Consider the following 22,514-nt stretch of genomic DNA (forward strand, 5'->3'; position numbering starts at 1 on the left):
GTTAATTGGGATTATTGATGCATGTTGGGGGGTTTCTCATATAATCTAGGATAGTGTATAAACACTGAAACAAGGTTTTAAAATACTAAATAGGTTTTGAACTTAGCCGGAGGCGAGGAAGACAACCAGAGAAGGAATTACGGCTCTCAAAGGAGGAGAGCCGGCTCACCAAAGGAGGGAGCCGGCTCTAGGGGGTGTGAGAGCCGGCTCCACAAGGGATTAGAGCTGGCTCCACAAGGGACGAGCAGGCTCCAATAAGGGAGGAGCCGGCTCCACCAAGAAGGGAGGCGGCTCCAATATTCTGGAGGCGGCTCCAGCTTCTTTTCTTGCTTCTGCGTGATTTTGGGTTGTTTCTGGACCTATGGGAAGATGACTGGGTTGTTTCAGTGGGTAAAATTGGGTTGTACAATAGTTCCAGAGATGTAAAAATGGTTGGAAGTATTGTTAATGGTATTGTGTTGAACCTTGAAGCAACCTAAGGTTAAACGAAGAAACTGCATATGTGAAGTTGTCTTTGAAATCTTTGTAAACTGTTTACTGCTTTGAGCAAAGTTTTGGGTTCTCTTGCATGTTTAAATTTATCAAGCATGTTCAACTATGTTATAAGCATATGTTTATCTATCTAAAAGATTAAGTATGCTTAAATGGAATTAATGGATGTTTTAAATTTATCAACCATTGCATCAGATATGGTTGTGCAGGAGGAGTGGTAGGTTTCAGTCTTACTTAATAAAATGGGACTGGAAAGGGATTTCTAAACCTTATGTAGGATGATTAATGTGTTGTACACATGTTAAACTGTTTATATGCAAATCTTGAAGTATGGTGGATTGGTATTTATTACTGTTCAGTCAACTATATTAACTGGAGGAACTATATGTACAGTCTTTTCATATATATATAAAACACTGTAATGTGATATTTAAATGGTATATTGGATGCATAAATTGGTTGTAAATATATTAAACTATATTTATGTTTCTTTTGGAAATTAGTTGATACATGTTTATGCTGTATTATTAACTATGGAACTGGAGGATTGTATGCACCGGTATGGGACGGTGGCATACTAGGTATGGATTAGTACAAACACTAAGTCCTACCTAATTTGGATTAAGGTATGGATTAACCATATGGGTTAAATCCATCACCTACATGGGTCATATCAATTGAGAATTGAATGAACTACTATGGGTTCAAGATGGATTTGTTATACAATATATCAAACTGTTACAAAGTTGGATGGTATTTTGTATTAGGAGGGGTATGGATTTTATATATGTATTTTATGGTACTATGGTATGAGTTTGAGTCTCAAGACCATAGTCAGGGCGCGTATATTGCCTAGGATGGATAACTGGACATAGGTGTTGTTCCCTGGTAAGTCTAGGTACTCATGCCCACCTTAGGGTGCGTATTCGCATGTTGCCTTCTATTCAGGCTGAGACAAACATATTGGACTAGAGAGCGTCCTATTAGTGTGTACTATATAGATATGGACTATTCTAGATATTGTTGAGTCTTCCTATGATGTATCTACGTATCGGATTACTGTTTGGATTGTAGTAGATCAAGACTTGCATGTGGGCCTGACCCACTCCTTTATTTTTCAGGTGTTCGTCAATTCCAGGGTTAGAGTTTGGACGTGCAGAACCGATACAACTACTCATTCCTCCCACTACACAGGGATCTACTTTATGTTAGCTTTAGTTTTATTTCTGTTATTTCAGTTTCGGATTGAGAAGTTTAATAAGGGGTCCAATTGATGGATTCCCAAGTTGTAAACTTATGGAGATTTGGATTATCAGTTTTGGATATTTATTTTAAGGATATTATTTTAGTTCCTTTCAGCTTCTATTATTTTTATTTCTTAAATCAATTTTGTATTCCGTGTTTGATTTAAAATATTCATTGTTTGATATCCCTCGGGTTTGGGCCTGGGTCTGATCAACCCGTGTCTTGGATCCGAGGGGTATCACACATAGCATCACGAGAGAAGGATTGGCTAACTATACAAGACCACAAGGCACCTCCAAGGAGTCGCATACTCCTAGGCTACACTAACACTAACACTAACACATAGAACTTCATACATATTATCCGCATCATTCAACCATACTCCCCTCTAGACTACACTAACACCACGGACCACTAGGCGCCTCCTAGGCATCCGGGTTTTCACAAACACTTTCGAAAAACTTTTTCCCAAAAACAATTCCATTTGTTTTTAAAACAAACTTTTCCCTTTACTTTCCCAATGACAATGCATGAATTATGCAATTCCTTCAATGCCATAACAACATAGAACTTCATACATATTATCCGTATCATTTAAGTATGTTTAAAATATGAATTTACACACAATATTCCATTCTTATATTTCCAAATCATGGCATTTTACATACTTTCAATTAATCCAACAATTAAATTCTACACATTCCATCAACGTCATATTCACCTTTTGAGAAGAAATTCTAAATATTTATTTCCACAATTTCAACATCACTTTTCTTAATAATTAAAAATCACGGGGCATCAAAAATGTCAATACTAAGCATGTATCTTCACCACCAAGTATATAATCATAATCATAAGTTCAATTAACACATATAATACATCCATCACCTTAATTACATACAACCATAACAACATAGGCAAGATTGATAAAATCAAACATGCTTAGAATCAAATTAAAAAGGAAAAATTCACAAAAGATCAAAGAAAACGTGAATTAGAGCACCCCTATCTTTTAATTGTAGAAAAGCCCCAAAAATTGCCCAATTCCTAGCCTTAATTTGAAATCCCAAGGTGCACCAAACGAGGCTTAGCTCCGATCAAATCGAAGATCTTGACGCGCTCTTTAATTTGCCGCAAACGACACTAAAAATCTCAAAAAGGTGAGAGAGAAATTGAAATTTGAAGTTTGCTCAAAAGAAAAAATATATATATAAACAAAAAAATAAAAATGAGAAAGAGAATGAGGGAGAGAGCTACGGGAGAGATAAGAGAATGTGCGGCCAAAATGGCCTTTGCCCATTAAAAGTTGCAACAATTGGTGGTGGGTCCCACCAATGAAAAATATCTTTTTTTACATTTAATTTTTTTACCACCACAATATCTATATATATATATATGAATCATACATATTACAGTTTCATTCTAGGCTAAGTCAAGTAAAGAATATTAGATTAATAACATCATTAACATTTATGTTGTGTTTGGAGCATGAATGGGTGGTTTGTGTTTGGAATTGAAAATTTGGTTCAAAGTTTTATTTAAATTTTCTTGCATTTTAAATCTATATTCTTGCCAATTCGGTGCCACAAACATAGCATTTATCAATTATAAATTCAAGTTGTTGATTCCATCGAACAAAGCATTTATTTAAATCTTTTTCAATTTTAAATACAAGCGGCATCTCCAAAACATAACATTAATGTTTGTTCAATTAATGAAATTTTCTACCTCTTTTAGTCTAAAGACCAGTCTTTTAGCTTAATTAATTCATAACCCACAACTGGATAAAAAATTTTTTTCTTTTAAAATCTCAAAACCTTGACTTAGGGCATGGTGGAGATCGAAAACTAATGGGAAAAAAATAGAACACATGTAGTCTCTCATTACATGCACTAAATGACCTCATGGAGATTCAAACTCTCAATATTCAAGTAAGAATCTCATATCTCCATGGGATTAATTTTTTGTTCTCGTGTAAAGCAAATATACTCTCATTTTCATAATCGAATTTCAACAATGTTCCATCTACTATGTTCCATTTATTTTCTACCTTGGAAATCGGATTCTATTTTGATGCACTTTTTATATAACATGGTAATCAAATTTATATAATTGTATCTTTAAATTTTGAAATAATTTTTTAAACCTGAAGTAGAAAAAAATAAAATTTTGTTCATCAAAGAATGATTTTTTGAAACTCAATATAGATGCTTCATTCAGTATTGTGACTAGAACCTGTGGTGGAGTAATGGTTCTTAGAGGCTACCTTGTTAGGGCCATAAAGGTTGCTACTGTCCTTTTTCAGAAGATGGGGAGTCCAGAAAGGAGGCTTCAGCCCTTGAAGAAGGTCAGCAGGTTATGTTCTTAAGAGTTAAGACTTGCAAATTACCTAACTTCTACCATTTTTGATGATGTTAAACTGCTGTTAAGTTCTTTCAGTCATTGTAATTTAGTTTTGGTGTCCAAAAAATTTGTAACATGTTAGCTCATTGTTTGAGTAAATGGGCAGCAATTGTCAGAGAGGAGAAGATAAATGTGATGTTTGGCCCCAGTGGCTTTATTCACTGTTTGCAGATGGACTGTTCTGGTCTTGTTTTTTAATAAACTTTGATTTGCATGAATATGTAACGACCCTAACTGATGCCAAGAATTTTACAAAAAATTCGGCATAACCTCCCCTAAAAATGGACCTACCGCAACCTGTTTAAATTCATTTTTTTTAACCTATCATGGCTCAAATTCCGAATTCACGGTAATAAAAGATGATGATACACAATCAAATGATTTCAATAATACTTCAAACTAGTATTACTCTCCCCATTCATCAATAAGGCTTACATGTTAACAAATTCACATCCAAAATATCATCAAATACCTTAATTACATTACATGACAAAGTTTTTGCAAAATATACATATACACCTTCACACTTTTAGTGCTTTGCAAAAATAATGGGAGATATACAAAAGACACAAAAGTGAGCTTCTAGTATCGCTCAAGCTTGAGGTGGGTTGTCGTTCACCGGTTCTTTTCCAAGACCTGAAAAAAAAATGTATAAATAGTAGGGTGAGCTATATGCTCAGTAGGTGACACTTAAGACACAAATCTTGTGTCCTTGTGAATTCAAGCAAAGCATAGGCCAATGGGAGATAGGGATCATACAACGTAGGGGATCAAATACAACATACAATTCAATTCCAATTATAAACAATGCAATGCAATGCAATGAAATGCAATGCATGTCAATGACACTCCCCATTTTCATTCTCAAAACCATCACTTTCAAACGTTAATACAGCCCGCCCTTTGGTAACCCCGCCACGACACGAAAGGAGGATTGGCTAATGTCCCTAACCCTTGGTAACCCCGCGGCGTCATTATGGGGCCCAGCTAGCTCAACCACGCTAGGGCGACTCCCTAGTCCCCTCTAGGCTATATTAACCTCCGGCCCGTTGGTAATCCCGCAGCGACCGGGTTTCGCATAAAACCATTTTATCAAAAACACTTCCCTGAAATTCCCCATATTTATTTCAAGAACAATTTCTCCCATTTCATGCAAACCCAATGGTATGTGCATGTATATATGTTCCATACATTCAATGTCATGGCATTTAAAATTTTCCATCATAAAATTAAACATTCAACATGTAATACCCCTAATTTTAAAAGGATAGTCTCGGTATTTATTTATTATTTTTATTGTATTTTTACATGATTATTTGGATTAATTATTTTTATTTATTGTTTTGATGTAAGTGTTTACCTATGTGTCATGTGTTTTAAATTGAACTAAGTTATCGTTTAGTCTTTAATTGGCATTTTATTGTTTAAGTGTTTTTAATTATTTAATTGGGTTATTTAATTGGAATTAATTAGTTAAGTGGATTTACTTCATATTATTATTATTATTATTATTTTTTCCATTTAATTCTGTTTTAGTTACAGTTAAATTTAGGGTTGCAATTACATAGGTGGCCGACGTAGGTATTTATCTTAGGTCGATTTATGGGCCGAGATGGGCTCTGGCTTAAGGTTACATGGATTAGGGTTTAATCACTAAGCCTATAAGTATGTGTGTCACGGTGGTTTAGGGTTTGAGAATAATTAACCGGAATTTCTGTAAAAACAACAGAGACCGTGAGATACAGAGAGAGAGAAACAGAGAGCAGTTGTGGGAAAACAGAGTGAGGCTTAAGAGGAAGTGTACAGAGAGGACCAAGGAGGTTGAGTAAGAATTAGAGACTGAGTTATAGGAAGCTTGGCGGCGTTCAAAATTGCCGGAAAACTTAGAAACGACACAGGGATTTCAAGATTGAAATCACAGGCAAGTTCTTCTCTTTCTCCTTCCCTTTGGCTCGTGTTCTGTGCACCTAGATAGTCTCTAGGGATTAATTAATTAGTAAATGAAACTTATGTGTTCAATGTATGCTTGTTGATGATTTGTTTGCATCGAATCCAAATCTGTTTATAGTTCGTGTATTGTTTGCTTCCTGTTCTGTTCATTAAAGCATATTAAAAATCTGTTGCGTTTTGGTTATGATTCTTGCCTCTATCTTCTGTAAACAAACCCTAGGGATGTTAGTGGGCTGTTATAAGACTCCTAAGATCAGTTTGTGAATAGAAACAGAGAGGTTGGAATAGAATTATGATTTCAGTTTTGTTCCTAACGCAGGTTAGTACGGTAGCAAAATTTAGTCTCTGTAATTGTTTTACTTGTTGTTATCAAGCCATTGGGATGCTACTGGGTATTCATAGGACACCTAAGTTTGGTTTTAAAAACTAACAGAGGGTTAGGAATAAGCCGGAGAAGGAGCACAAGAGCTGAAACACGCACCGGGGATGAAGGCTCACACAGGAGGTGAGAGCCGGCTCCATGGAAGTGGGAGCCGGCTCCCACAACAAAGTGGAGCCGGCTCTAGGAAGTCCTAGAGCCGGCTCTAGGCTGGAAAAGAGACTGCTCCAAATTCTGGAGCAGGCTCCCTTGTTATTTGTAATTTCTTTTACGATTTTTTTATTTATTTTCTACATACTATGGTCACTGTTGGAGCATGGAGACTGTTGGAATGAATTTGGAACTTTACAGAGGGATCAAGAAATGAATTTTGAGTGTTATTAAGACCCTAAATTGAGTAAAGTTTAATTTTAAGTTGTCGGGACAAACAGTGTAAAAATTAAGGCACTTAACAAATGGAAGTTGAATTAATTGTTGAAATAAAATTCAGCAATTTGATGGAACATAATGTGTTTATAAAACTTGTTTTAGAATGCATTCAAGTGCATGATAAGGTCCTTTAATTATTAATTTTGATCTATGCATGCTTAGGAGGCTAGTTGCTGAATTATTAATTTGTTTACTGCAACTATATGATTAATGCTTGGATTTAAACTGCTGAAATATTTAACCAATCTTCTGAATTGTTTTAGCAATTTATTGGTTAATAATAGGATTATTTAACCTATTCACATGCATGATGGAGTCCCTGACATATTAAATTTGGTCTATGCATGCTCTGGATGTTAGTTGTTGACTTGTTAAATCGTCTCCTGCAACTATATGGTTAAATGCTTGGATTTGAATTGCTGAAGCTTTAAATATTTTTCTGCAATTGTTTGGATGGTAGTTTTTGGTCCGTAAATTATTGAACTGTTATATATGTGGTAATTTACATGGATATGGAGGATGGTATGTACCGGTATGGGACGGTGACATACTAGGGATGGTTTAGCTCAAAACGCATAAACCTAACCTAATGGATTAATGGAACGGATTGAAAGATATCGAATCCTAATTGTGACTAAGTCAGATCAGCTGTAAACAAGTTGGATGACTTCCTGGATTAACGGATGGTAGTTAAGTCATATCAACTGAATAAGTTGAATGACTAACTAGTTGGTTTTTTTGTATGACAGTTTAATAAATAGTTGAACTGCATACCCTGGATTTGGACGGACTTTATATATATGGTTATGGTACCACGAGTTGAGCTTGAGTCTCAGACTCGTTGGTTAGGGTGCGTATATGCAGTGGATGCGTAGCTGTTTATAATAGGTTGAGGTGTACCCTGTTAGGTCTAGGTACTCATGCCCACCTTTGGGTGCGTATTCGCATGTTGCCTTCTATTCAGGTTGAGACCCCTATTATAGACTGGTGAATGTCCCTTAGTGTGGATATATTTATACGTATGGACTAGATAGATATTGTGAGGTGTCTACGGTGTATCTGCGTATCGGGTCACTGTATGGATTGCAGTTAGATTAGAACTTGCTCGTGGGTCTGACCCACTCCTTTATTATTCTTTTCAGGTACAGGACGGTTCCAGCCTTAGAGCTTGATCGTGCTTGTCGAGGACAGTCTCACCTTCATCTGGTTACGTAGGACTTCTCTCGATATTTCTAGCATTATCTATTTTCAGTTTTCAGTTTCAGTTGAACTTTTGGTTAGGGGTCCATCAGTGGATTCCCAAGTTGTAACCTTGAAGTTTTGGAGGATTGGATTTTTAATTTTCAGTTATACATGGAGGATTTTATAATTAATGTTACTTTCAGTTTTATTCCATCACTTTTGTTTCATTTTGTCATCTGTGTTCGCTTTAAAATACTTTAATTGTTTGATATTCCCTCGGGTTTGGGCCTGGGCCTGATCAACCCGTGTCTCAGATCCGAGGGGTATCACACAACATGTTCAACATCTCCCAAGTAATTATTAACACATTAAGATACAACAAAATGCATTTAAGCATGTGCATGTATATATATATATGAGCTCAACATCATGAATTGGGAAATTTGGCGCAATTTAAATAAGCATACTCTCATACATCAATTTCAGCATGCTAGCACATAGTAAACATAGGAAATCAACAACTAAATATAATTTGCACATGAACCAACCATATTCAAGATCGTGAAAAACCCTCTAGACATCATTAATACCATCATATATATAATTAACTCTAAATTAAGCATATTTAATACAACATAGAGGTAAAATTCACAATAGAACAAGACTAGAGTGGATTAAGATGCCCCTACCTCAAAAATGAGCAAACCCTAAAAAATGGGTCCTAAATTTTCGAGTTCCAAAGAAGGCTCAAAACTGGAAATTGCTTGCATCAACGCGTAGAGCTCGTCATACTCGTCGTTTTGCCTCAAACGGCACCTAAATCCGGCAAGAGATGATGAATTAATCAAAGATTCAAGTTGCAAAGGAAAAAGAAAAAGAAAAAGGCAGAGAGATAGAGCACTGGCCGAGAGAAAGGATTTAGCGGGGAGAGAGAATGAGCATAAAAAAAAAAAGTCTCTAAACCATATGTTTAAGTGGGTGGTGGGTCCCGCCGATTTTCTTTTCTTTTCCCTTTTCTTTTTGTTTCAAAATACTCCACATATAAACAAAATGCACCACATACATATATAAGACACAAACATTACATTCTCCCCAACTTTAAAAGATTTCGTCCCCAAAATCAAGACATACCTGAGGAAGAAAACAACGCTGGGTACTTGGACCGAACCTCCTGTTCAAGCTCCCAAATAGCCTCCTCGACTCCGTGGTGTCTCCAAAGGACTTTCACCATTGGTATCGTCTTGTTCCTCAACACCTTCTGTTGTGTGTCAAGAATCTGAACTGGTCCTTCCTCGTAGGAAACATCCTCATCAATGTCCACATCTACCCAACTCAAAATGTGAGATGGATCCAGTTCGTACTTCCGTAACATCAATACATGGAAAACATTGTGGACCCTATCCAACTGTGGTGGCAAAGCAAGCCTGTAGGCAACCTCTCCTACTTGGTCCAAAATCTCAAACGGTCCAATAAATCGTGGCAACAACTTGCCACTTTTTCCGAATCTCATCAATCCCTTTCGTGGAGAAACCCGTAGAAAAACGTGGTCTCCCACCTCAAAGGATAACGGTCGTCTCCGCTTATCCGCATAGCTCTTCTGTCGGCTCTGATCTGTAAGTAACCTCTGTCTTATCAACTTAATCTTCTCAGTAGTCTCGAGTACAATGTTGGGTCCTAAAGCGGCTGTCTCGCCTACCTCAGTCCAATAAATAGGAGACCTACAAGGTCTACCATACAACGCCTCAAATGGAGCCATCTGGATGCTCGCCTGATAACTGTTGTTGTAGGTAAAATCAATAAGTGGAAGGTGATCCTCCCAACTACCTCCCAAATTAAGTACACATGCCCGAAGCATATCCTCCAAAATCTGGATAGTACGCTCTGACTGACTATCTGTCTGTGGATGAAATGCCGTACTAAGATGCAACGCTGAACCAAACGCTGCTTGAAGTCCTTCCCAGAACTTCAAAGTGAACTTAGCATCCCTATCTGAGACAATGGTTACAGGAACTCCATGCAACCTTACAATCTCCTTCACATAAAGAACACCAAGCTTCTCTGCATCATCTGTTGCCTTAATAGGCAAAAAGTGAGCCGTCTTGGTCAATCTGTCAATGATGACCCATACGGCCTCATTGCCCCTTCTTGACCTTGGAAAACTTGTCACAAAATCCATAGCGATATGCTCCCATTTCCATTGCGCTACAGGTAATGGTTGCAACAAACCTGCTGGCCTCTGATGCTCGGCCTTCACCTGCTGACAGGTAAGGCATCTAGCCATAAACTGTGCAACATCATTCTTCATTCCGCTCCACCAATACTGACGTCTTAAATTGTGATACATTTTAGTACCACCTGGATGAACTGCAAAGCGAGAAGTGTGAAACTCCCGTAGGACGTCCTCACGACAACATGTGGGAACCACCAACAAACCCCTGAACCGTAGTCCCCCATCTGCATGCAAGGCCCAATCTTTCACTGTCTCACCACTAGAGATCAAAGCGTGGATGGCATCTAAGTCCGGGTCCTGTCTTTGTGACTCTATCACTCGTACAACAAGAGTAGGCTGAGCCACAAGACTAAATAAGAATGCCGACTCACTACAACCATCATCATCACAACACTGTAATCCCATCTCTGCCAGATCTTCAAGTATCTTCCACTTCCGAATAGCTAAGCTAGCCAAAGTTCCACGAGATTTTCGGCTTAAGGCATTAGCTACAACATTTGCCTTGCCCGGATGATACTGCAAATCAAAGTTGTTATCTTTCAAGTACTCAACCCATCGTCTCTGTCTGTTGTTCAAGTCCTTTTGGGAAAAAAGGTACTTGAGACTTTTGTGATCTGAAAATACCTCGAATCTCTCACCATACAAGTAGTGTCTCCAACACTTTAAGGCAAACACAACTGCCGCTAACTCCAGATCATGAGTAGGGTAGTTAAGCTCGTGAGTCTTCAACTGTCGAGACCCATAAGCCACTACTCTACCATCCTGCATCAACACACATCCCAACCCGTCACGTGAAGCATCACAATAGATCACATAACCCAAGCCATGCTCAGGTATCACCAACACTGGCGCTGTAGTCAATCTCGTCTTCAACTCCTGAAAAGATGAATCACAGGCCTCATTCCAGACAAACTTGACCCCTTTTCCGGGTCAAACGGGTCATAGGAGCTGCCAAACGGGAGAATTCCTTCACAAATCTCCGATAGTAACCCGCTAAACCAAGGAAACTGCGGATCTCAAACACATTCTTGGGTCGCTCCCAAGTCAAACCTGCTTCAACCTTTGATGGATCAACTGATACTCCACCTTCTGAAACAACATGCCCCAAAAACTTCACCTCCTGTAGCCAAAACTCACATTTCTCGTATTTGGCATTCAATCGGTGTTCCCGCAAAATCTGTAAAACAATACTCAAATGGACCTCGTGATCTTCCCGAGTCCGTGAGTACACAAGAATGTCATCCACGAAAACTACCACAAACTGGTCCAAGTAATCGTGAAAGACGCGGTTCATCAAGTCCATGAATGCCGCTGGCGCATTAGTCAAGCCAAAAGGCATAACAAGGAACTCATAGTGTCCATATCGTGTACAGAATGCTGTCTTCGGGATATCCTCATCCCTAACCCGCAACTGATAATAGCCAGACCTCAAGTCAATCTTCGAGAAACAACTGGCTCCCCTCAACTGATCAAATAAATCATCTATCCTTGGCAAAGGATACTTGTTCTTGATGGTGGCATGATTCAACTTCCGGTAATCAATGCACAACCTCAAAGATCCAACTTTATTCTTAGCAAATAAGACAGGTGCGCCCCACGGTGACACACTCGGTCGGATGAAACCTTTTATCCTCAAATCATCAAGCTGCCTCTTCAATTCTTCCAATTCAACTGGGGCCATTCGATATGGTTCCATAGAAATCGGCGCGGTACCTGGCATCAAATCAATAGAGAACTCCACTCCTCGGTGTGGAGGCAACTCTGTCAAATCTTCTGGAAAAACATCCAAAAAGCCACAAACAATCGCCGGATAAACTTCTCCCACAACATCATCTTCTTCGGCTAGAAGACTAGCTAAGAAATAATCACCATGACTTCATCCATGAACTCCATCAAACAATGAAATGTGGGAATCACTCCAATCTCCCACGAAAAAGAAACAGTCTCCCTCGGGAGTGCAAACTGTAACCCTTCCTCTGTAACAGTCGATCGTGGCATGAAATGAAGCCAACCAATCCATCCCGAGAATGACATCAAAGCTAGTCATCTCCAGGAGGACAAGGTCAAACACAAAGGTCCGCCTAGCTATCACAATGGAGCAATCCCGCACAACTCGGCTCAATGACACTGAAACCCCAACTGGCGTATCAACACATAACGCCCGATCCATGAAACTAACCTCTAACCCCGATGCAAGTGCAAATGATGATGAAATGAAAGAATGAGATGCACCAGAGTCAAACAAAACACGGGCCCAACAACCAAACACTGGGAATATACCTCGAAGAACTGACGGTCCAGAAGATGCATCAGTCTGTGCAAGTGCAAAAACACGTCCCTGTGGTACCTGTGCCTGAGGACTGCCAACCTGAACACCTGACTGCTGCACTGACATAGTAAGAGTATCCCTCTTAACTGATCGTGAACCCTGTGAAGACATAGTAGGCTGTGGTGGTGGTGGTCTGAAACCTGACTGAACTGTAGCCGATTGTGACGGCCTCTGCTGTGACCCCCTGCCACTACCTGTGCCTGCTCCCTGGCCTGGACAATCACGAATCAAGTGACCCTGCTGGCCACACCCATAACAAGCCTTCGGAGCTGACGAAACTGAAGACGATCTCATCGGACAACTGGATTTGTAATGTCCGGGCTGCTGACACTAATAACAAACAACTGCACTCCTGTCAGGTCCAGCTGGCATAGGAGTGGTAGGAGCGGATCGTGCAGTCTGCTGCCCCTGAAACTGAGATGGACTGCCCCTGTTCCTTTTCCAAGAAGATCCCTCTGAGGATGGCCCTACACCCCTCTTTTGCTTCAACTGTTCTCTTCTTGCATCCTTCTCTTTATTATCAGCCTCCAGCATCAAAGCCCTTTCCACTGCTTCAGAGTAAACCTTAATAAACTGTGCCGTGATCAACGGCCTCATTCGATCATTAAGACCTGAGACAAACTTCCGAGTCTTGTTAGCTTCATCTTTCACCATTTCTGGAGCAAAACGGGAAAGTGAGATGAACCTGTTCTCGTATTCTGCCACTGACATGCTCCCTTGAATAAGGTTATGAAACTGGTCTTGTAACTCCCATCTTTTGGAAAGCGGAAAATACTTCTCATAAAACAGCTCCTTGAACCTGTCCCAACTCATCTCTTCAATCTTGTACTGGTTGGTGATCGACTTCCACCAAACCTTGGCATCCATAGCAAACTTGTAAGTTGCTAGGATGATCTTCAAGTGATCCTCTGTCACATCCATTGAGGTTAACTGAGTTTCAACTTGATCCATGTAGTTATCGGCTACTATTGGATCCGCACCGCCCTCAAACATAACCGGCATCAGCTGAGAAAACCCCTTAATGATCTTGAGACGCTTCTGAGCTGGAGTCTCCTCAACTCGAACTGTAGGTTGTGGTACCAACTGCGGCTGAGCAACAATAGTTGCTCTCACGGCATTTTGCAACAATCGATTCAACTCTAGTACCACAGAACCTTCACCCACTTCTACGGGTACGGGTGTTTCAACATTCTCTCTTCTTGGGGGAACAGCTCTTGGGGGAATCAAGTCCCTAAGAAGCATGTTCTCATCAACTAGCTCCGCCGGATTGGAGCTAGAGCTCTCACCAACATCAACCTTTGTTGGCCTAGGGCCAACTTCTCTAGGTTACTCACGCCGTGACATCGTGCTTTAAAATGAGAAAACGATTCAGAAACATGACACTAAGGTCCACTGTGGACGACTCAACAAGAATTAATACCGTATAACACTTAGCATGCAAGACTATGCAAGAAACATTTTAACATAAACAAGTAAGCAAGTAAGCACATAGGCAGTTAAGCATGCTCATTTAAATAAGATACCACGTAGCAAGTAGTCAAGTAAGCAACACAAACAACATTCCATGCGACTCTATGTAGGCCTCTACCCGTCGTCCTAAAGGTTTTCGAACCTTTGCTCTGATACCAAATTTTGTAACGACCCTAGCTGATGCCAAGAATTTTACAAAAAATTCGGCATAACCTCCCCTAAAAATGGACCTACCGCAACCTGTTTAAATTCATTTTTTTTAACCTATCATGGCTCAAATTCCGAATTCACGGTAATAAAAGATGATGATACACAATCAAATGATCTCAATAATACTTCAAACTAGTATTACTCTCCCCATTCATCAATAAGGTTTACATGTTAACAAATTCACATCCAAAATATCATCAAATACCTTAATTACATTACATGACAAAGTTTTTGCAAAATATACATATACACCTTCACACTTTTAGTGCTTTGCAAAAATAATGGGAGATATACAAAAGACACAAAAGTGAGCTTCTAGTATCGCTCAAGCTTGAGGTGGGTTGTCGTTCACCGGTTCTTTTCCAAGACCTGAAAAAAAATGTATAAATAGTAGGGTGAGCTATATGCTCAGTAGGTGACACTTAAGACACAAATCTTGTGTCCTTGTGAATTCAAGCAAAGCATAGGCCAATGGGAGATAGGGATCATACAACGTAGGGGATCAAATATAACATACAATTCAATTCAATTCCAATTATAAACAATGCAATGCAATGCAATGAAATGCAATGCATGTCAATGACACTCCCCATTTTCATTCTCAAAACCATCACTTTCAAACGTTAATACAGCCCGCCCTTTGGTAACCCCGCCGCGACACGAAAGGAGAATTGGCTAGTGTCCCTGACCCTTGGTAACCCCGCGGCGTCATTGTGGGGCCCAACTAGCTCAACCACGCTAGGGCGACTCCCTAGTCCCCTCTAGGCTATATTAACCTCCAGCTCGTTGGTAACCCCGCAGCGACCAGGTTTCGCATAAAACCATTTTATCAAAAACACTTCCCTGAAATTCCCCATATTTATTTCAAGAACAATTTCTCCCATTTCATGCAAACCCAATGGTATGTGCATGTATATATGTTCCATACATTCAATGTCATGGCATTTAAATTTTTCATCATAAAATTAAACATTCAACATGTTCAACATCTCCCAAATAATTATTAACACATTAAGATACAACAAAATGCATTTAAGCATGTGCATGTATATATATATATGAGCTCAACATCATGAATTGGGAAATTTGGCGCAATTTAAATAAGCATACTCTCATACATCAATTTCAGCATGCTAGCACATAGTAAACATAGAAAATCAACAACTAAATATAATTTGCACATGAACCAACCATATTCAAGATCGTGAAAAACCCTCTAGACATCATTAATACCATCATAGATATAATTAACTCTAAATTAAGCATATTTAATACAACATGGAGGTAAAATTCACAATAGAACAAGATTAGAGTGGATTAAGATGCCCCTACCTCAAAAATGAGCAAACCCTAGAAAATGGGTCCTAAATTTTCGAGTTCCAAAGAAGGCTCAAAACTGGAAATTGCTTGCATCAACGCGTAGAACTCGTCACACTCGTCGTTTTGCCTCAAACGGCACCTAAATCCGGCAAGAGATGATGAATTAATCAAAGATTCAAATTGCAAAGGAAAAAGAAAAAGAAAAAGGCAGAGAGATAAAGCACTGGCCGAGAGAGAGGATTCAGCGGGGAGAGAGAATGAGCATAAAAAAAAAGTCTCTAAACCATATGTTTGAGTGGGTGGTGGGTCCCGCTGATTTTCTTTTCTTCTCCCTTTTCTTTTTGTTTCAAAATACTCCACGTATAAACAAAATGCACCACATACATATATAAGACACAAACATTACAGAATATATATATATATATATATATATATATATATATATATATATATATATACCCTTAGGCTGCCTACTTAACCCTCATTTGAAGAGAGGAGAAGAGGAGAAGACTAGGTACTCTGCTAGTCAACTTGGTCTCTTTGATTTTTTCTTTGGTGTGGCACTGTCAGTTTTTAATATCTTCTAAACCTCGATATGCAAGTCAAGGTCGTCTCAATGCTAACAAAATAGACTGAAGGCAAGTGGAGCATGGAGAGGAGCCTTCTTAAGGTCCACATTAATAAAAGCATGAATTGATGTGTATCTACCCAAATATGTTTATAAGGTGAGCCTCCTTAATTTCTCTGGCTACCAAAGAATCTAAGGAGATCTAGCAATGAAGGTTTCATTTGTGTTTTTTGCTTGTTTAGAGCTTGCACTGCTGGTTCTAGGACAAGATCAATCAGGTCTCTCACTCCCTTTCTCTATTGTGCTTCTTTATTGTTGTTATTTCTGCCTTATTATTAAACTGCTCCGAGTATTTGAGGTCAGCATACTTGAGAAGAATGTTTTTGAACTTGTTTACTGATCAGCTTAGGCTGAATTCAGATAGCTTAGTACAAAATCCAGCTAGAAAATTTAGAAATTCCTAGAATGTTAACCAATAATCCAAATTAAGGCCAGCAATTAATTAAATTCCGTAAAAATGAAAATAACAATTTAGACTTCAGTATCAATTTTTGTTAACTACTCTGTGTAGCTAAAAGGCAAATTCAGAATACGAGGCTCCCTTTATTGCAAGGTCTGGTGAGGATGGGCTTTGGCACAATAATAAGATTGCTCCATTGTGACCTGGTGGAGGTCAGCCCTCTCCGAACCGTGTACTGGGTTAGCCCTTTTTTATTCCGTTAGCTAAAGCAAGAGTAATACATATCTAACAAAAGCTTTAGTCCAAGTGGTATCTCCTCCTCCATTTTTTTTTTTTTTTTTTTAAAGGTTGAGAATTTGAGTTCTCACTGAACAAATGGATGCATTTTCCACAAACCATATAGCTAATCTCTCTTTCTATTCCTCAGGATTCATAAGCATAGATTGTGGGATACCTGAAGGTTCCAACTATACTGATGCGACAACAGGCATGTATTACAGCTCAGATGAAAGTTTCACAGACAGTGGTTCTGGCAAGACAATATCCACCGATTATATGACTAATTCACTTGAAAAACAGCTCCAGAATGTTAGAAGCTTTCCCGAAGGAATTAGAAACTGTTACACTCTTACACCTGAACAAGGAAGAGGTAATAAGTATTTGATAAGAGCAAGTTTTCTGTATGGAAATTATGATGCCAAAAGCGAACCACCACAATTCCATCTGTACATTGGAGCTGATTTCTGGGACACAGTAACACTCGAAGATCAAACAACTGTTGTTCGTAAAGAGATCATACATGTCCTCCTTACAGATTATACATATATCTGTCTTGTAAACAATGGCCTTGGAACGCCTTTCATCTCAGTATTAGAGTTAAGGCCTCTCAATAATTCTATGTATGAAACTAAATCTGGATCGTTGAAATTTTATGGGCGTTATGATTTGGGACCAACATCCAATGGATTAGTCAGGTACATACACCATTTCATGGTAGGAACTAGGTGGTTTCTTTCTTTATTTTCTTTATTTTTTTAAGACTAAATATATATCTGATCACTTGCTATGATACTTTACATTTCACTTAGGTACAAAGATGATGTTTATGATCGGATATGGTATCCCATTGACTTCAATTTCCGTAACACATTAAGTACCTTGTCTGAGGTTTACTCCCAGAATTCCATATACAAAACACCATCTAAAGTTTTGAGCACCGCCATCACGTCAGACTCTAACGATTCCATGTCCTTCTCGTGGCCTAACAATTCCACCTACGAATTTTATATTTACTTGTACTTTGCTGAAATTGAACTGCTGAAAGGAAACCAGTCCAGAGAATTCTACATATATTTGAATGGGGACCTATGGTTTGATGAACCTGTTGTTCCCCTTTACTTATCCTCCGATATCATATACAGCACTTCTTCTGTGAGTTATCCAAAGTTTGATTTCTCATTCAACAAGACCAGTAAATCAACCCATCCACCCATCCTCAATGCCATGGAGCTTTATACTGTAAAACAGTTCTCAAACATTCACACAGATGACAGAGATGGTATGTATTTACCAACACTAATGATTTTTCAGTTTCATTGTAATGTCTTCTTATTATTCTTCATGTTCTCTCACATATATATATATATTGGTAACATTAGCTGCTGCGATTATAAGCATCAAGTCGATGTATGGGGTGTCAAAGAACTGGCAAGGAGATCCATGTGCCCCTGAAGATTACATTTGGTTCGGCCTCAACTGCAGCTACGTTGGCATCAAACCCCCTAGGATCATATCCTTGTACGTTTAATCATACCTTAATCAAATAATTAATTCTACTTTTCATTATTGAAACTCATCTCTCGAAAAACTTACCAACTTGGAATCAGGAACTTGTCCGCGAGTAATTTGACAGGAGAGGTAGCTCCTTACATATCCGATCTCACACTGATACAATCCTTGTAAGTATGTCAGTCTCACAAGGAAAGAATATTTAACATGTCAACTTGTTAACCATGCCAATAAAATTCAATCTGATCATGATCGGTGATAATCCTAGTTATACTTCTGTTCATTTTAGGGATTTGTCCAACAACAATTTAACTGGACAGGTGCCTGCATTTCTATCGCGATTGCCTTCCTTGAAAGTCTTGTAAGTTATTTAGATTGGATCCGTGATTAGAATTGTATTTTTGATGGCATTAGACAAAGAGGAGATTTTGTTAATTTGCTATTGTTTTGCAGAAACTTGAAAGGAAACAACTTCACAGGGCCAATTCCAGCAGAACTTATTATGAGGTCAAATAATGGATCACTATCAATGAGGTTGTCTCTTTTCTCATGAACCATAAAGCTAAATTAACTCCAAAGTTTCCTAAATAGGAAACCTGAGAGAATTAATTGGGAATTCTAGACATAATTCCTAATAACTTATTGCCTCTATAGTCTATATCATGTGTTCTTTGAGAATTAGAACACACCTAATTTTTTTTAATTTTCTTTTGAAATAATCATCAAATATCTCCAAGATTGCTTATAAAATAGCTATTGCTAATATACAATAGGTTATGATTGATTAGCATTCATTGTGTTCCTTGTTCGACATGTGTCACCATATACAGTATCGACGAAAGTGAAGGAGAAAATGCAAATCCTTCTCAGCCTATTCCACCCAAAAAGAAAAAGAACAAAATTGTTCCGGTGCTTGCAGCCATTACTGCCTTGTCCTGCTCTTAGCTGCAATAATGGCAGTCTTATGGATTGTTACAAAGAGAAAACAACAAGGTATCGCAGCAACTACATATCCTTATAGTTTAAAAATTGAAGTGTTAAACCATAGTACCAAAAATTTCATGATAAAACATGTACTAAATTGAAATATAGTTTTTGAATTTTATATGATCCAACAGTAGTAGTCAGGGAGGAGGATGCTGAAACAAAGCAAAGAGAGAGGTCATTGGAGGTCAAAAGTTGCAGGTTAACATACTCTGAGGTTATGAATGCTACCAACAATTTCCGTAGGGTTATTGGAAAAGGAGGATTTGGAACAGTTTACCATGGCTATTTAGGTAACCATCAGGTTGCTGTAAAGATGCTTGCTCCATCATCAATTCAAGGATACAAGGAATTCCAAGCCGAGGTACGTACTATTTGTAGCAGTGTATTTACAACATACAGAATTTTATATTCAACTTGAATCTGTCATCCAATTCAGTATGTGTTAAGGGATTTAAATACTAAAGTTATATCCTCTCTAACAGCTTAAAGGAGTAGATGGATGTTACGTCACCTTTCATAAATTAAAATTGAAATATTGTCGGATCAAAAGAAGGCCTGAGAAGGCACGTTATGCTTTTAAAGTAGATGAACAGTAATTTGTTGCAATTCACTTGCACAAAAATAAATACCTTTGGAATAAGCCCTGGTATAGAAATCTTTTGACCTCATCGATGAGCTAAATGAGGCTTTATATTGCAGGCCGACCTTCTCACGAGCGTACGCCATAAGAACTTGACTTCTCTTGTTGGTTACTGCAAAGAAGGCACCAATATGGCAATCATCTATGAGTATATGGCTAATGGAAACTTAAAGAGGCATCTCTTAGGTATACATGTCAAACTTTGGAAGTTTTCACTGTTAAAACGTGAAATGTAAAACATATATAAAATTTCACTATTTTCTCAAGCTAAACACAATATATATATATATATATATATATATATATATATATATATATATTAATTATATATATATATATTTATTAATTACTGAAAAAAATAATTTAGATTGCTGATTCATGGATGCAGATAGAAATTTGAATGTTTTGGGTTGGGAAGAGAGGCTTCGAATAGCAATGGATGCAGCACAAGGTTCGTGAGAAGATGCAGTGCATTTTTTCCTTTTACTTATCATTTTCTTTTGGTTGTAAGTAGTACTAAATGTGGACTTGAATTGAAGGACTGGAGTATCTGCACCATGGTTGTAAACCACCAATAATCCATAGAGATGTGAAGACTACCAATATCTTATTGAACGAAAATTTTCAAGCCAAACTTTCTGATTTCGGGTTGTCCAGAGTTTTCCCAACTGAAGGTGGCAGTCATGTATCCACAATTGTTGCTGGTTCTCCAGGATACCTTGATCCTGAGTAAGTTTTACTCTTTTTGGTATATACCAATGATTAAGTCTGCTGTTGAAGTTTTTTCAAAACCTGCACATTATTATACGAAATCACTGTCTATAAATTTGGTTCTAATTTAAAACACCACCTTTCATATTCTTGTTAGTGTCAAAATTAACTAAAGCATAATATAAAAATTATATTTTCAAATGTGTAATGCTTGAATCAAAACATGCAGAGCTCCTACATGGGGAAAAAAAACTGTCTTCCTTGTCAAAACACTTGTATTTATTTTATTTTATTTTTAAAAAACACTTTGTACCTTATGTAGGACTAAAATACATACATTGCTACTTAATGTAACTTGTTCCAATTTCAAATTCAAAGACAAATTCATGTATCCCTATCATACATCTCTAGACATGCATGCATTCAAATGTTATTTATTCTATGTCGCAGATATTGTACATCAAATAGGTTGAGAGAGAAAAGCGATGTGTATAGCTTTGGAATTGTCCTCTTGGAGACGATTACAAGCCGACCTCCAATACCGGAAGGCCATGACGATACTCACATTATCCAATGGGTTAGTTCTAAGCTTGCAAATGGGGATATTAAAAGTATTGTTGATCCCAGATTGCATAGAGATTTCAATGTGAATTCTGTTTGGAAAGCTGTAGAATTAGCAATGTCCTGTGTATCACGCAATCCCACTCGAAGGCCAACCATGAATTATGTGGTGATGGAATTAAGGGAGTGTTTGCGACAGAGATAGCACGCCATCACCATGAGACTGCAAAAGACTCAGTTACTGAAGTAATGCCTATGATTATGAATCAGGAAAGTGAACTTAATCTCCCAGCAATTCGATAGCTCTACAACTGAGTGTTGATACTTCACTCCATGTTTGTACTTTAGTCTCTTTAAATTAAAATAAACAACTTTGAATTTCACATGCTAAATTTCCTCACCTGCTTCACTGGTCCTATGGCCGCATATCATTACACAAAAAGTATATATATATATATAAAGCTACAATCCACTATGGTGATATAGATTTCATAAATAATTATATATATATATATATATATATAGGTAAATTAGTATAAAATGCTCTTTTCTGAAGCTTAACAGAAGACGTGCCTTGAAGGTTTTATGTTGTTATATATGGTGGAAAAAATCTGGCCAATTAATCATTGAAAAAGGCACTGCGACACAAAGTTGGAGCTTTTTGGTGTTTAGGCAAATATTCAATAAAGAATTTCAGAGCTATTCTTCAAAAAGAAAAACAGAATGAAACAAATCACCTCCTAATTGTACTACATGAGAATGAAAATTAACCAACCTTTGTTAGGCATTTGTACTGAAAGGTCGCCTATTGGTCGCCAAACAGCTGCATAATTGGATCATTGATAACATTCTTATAAGAATGACATATGGTTTGGCAAAAAGCTGCGGGTGAGAGATATTTAGTCGTTATCATGTTTGTGTTCGGTTTTGGGGCTAAAACACAAACCAGGAAGCTGTAAGAAGTAAAATAATTTTTAAGCCTATTTTTCAAATTTTTTTTTTTTTAAATAGTGAAGATTTTATTCAATGTACGTAATGAACGTGACCCACACTTGATTTTTTCTGTTTAATAAAATCTTCTTCAACTGCATATATCAACCGGAAAAATAGGTCTAAATTGCATTATTCGGTAAAGAAAGTTATAGTTTTATCCGTTCGAA

At 37.9% G+C, this 22,514-nt stretch overlaps 1 protein-coding gene and 2 long non-coding RNA genes across 4 annotated transcripts; 1 reads left to right on the forward strand and 2 right to left on the reverse strand.

The window, feature by feature from the left end:
- Positions 1–4,599: 4,599 nt before the first annotated feature.
- On the reverse strand, positions 4,600–8,992 carry LOC132284816 (uncharacterized). The gene is made up of 2 exons (XR_009472371.1): positions 8,770–8,992; positions 4,600–4,776 (listed from the first exon to the last, which is right to left on the reverse strand). It is a non-coding gene; the product is annotated as an uncharacterized LOC132284816 (long non-coding RNA).
- A 5,519-nt stretch (positions 8,993–14,511) lies between these two features.
- On the reverse strand, positions 14,512–15,961 carry LOC132284593 (uncharacterized). 2 transcript variants are annotated; one of them, XR_009472318.1, is made up of 3 exons: positions 15,864–15,947; positions 15,652–15,778; positions 14,512–14,688 (listed from the first exon to the last, which is right to left on the reverse strand). It is a non-coding gene; the product is annotated as an uncharacterized LOC132284593 (long non-coding RNA). The 2 variants fall into 2 exon arrangements; XR_009472317.1 differs by having other exon boundaries at positions 15,652–15,961.
- A 377-nt stretch (positions 15,962–16,338) lies between these two features.
- Positions 16,339–21,756, forward strand: LOC132287082 (putative leucine-rich repeat receptor-like serine/threonine-protein kinase At2g19230). The gene is given in 14 exon segments (XM_059789575.1): positions 16,339–16,485; positions 17,095–17,641; positions 17,756–18,225; positions 18,326–18,464; positions 18,554–18,625; positions 18,745–18,816; positions 18,909–18,989; positions 19,286–19,385; positions 19,388–19,448; positions 19,574–19,803; positions 20,142–20,268; positions 20,471–20,533; positions 20,622–20,811; positions 21,244–21,756. Coding segments are annotated over 14 exon segments (2,538 nt in total). The 5' UTR covers positions 16,339–16,415; the 3' UTR covers positions 21,560–21,756.
- Positions 21,757–22,514: the final 758 nt, after the last annotated feature.

Source organism: Cornus florida, unplaced genomic scaffold (assembly GCF_030987335.1).
Source record: "Cornus florida cultivar Cherokee Brave unplaced genomic scaffold, ASM3098733v1 CherokeeBrave_3.0.0_Hap2_Chr11, whole genome shotgun sequence".
NCBI classification, from domain to species: domain Eukaryota; kingdom Viridiplantae; phylum Streptophyta; class Magnoliopsida; order Cornales; family Cornaceae; genus Cornus; species Cornus florida.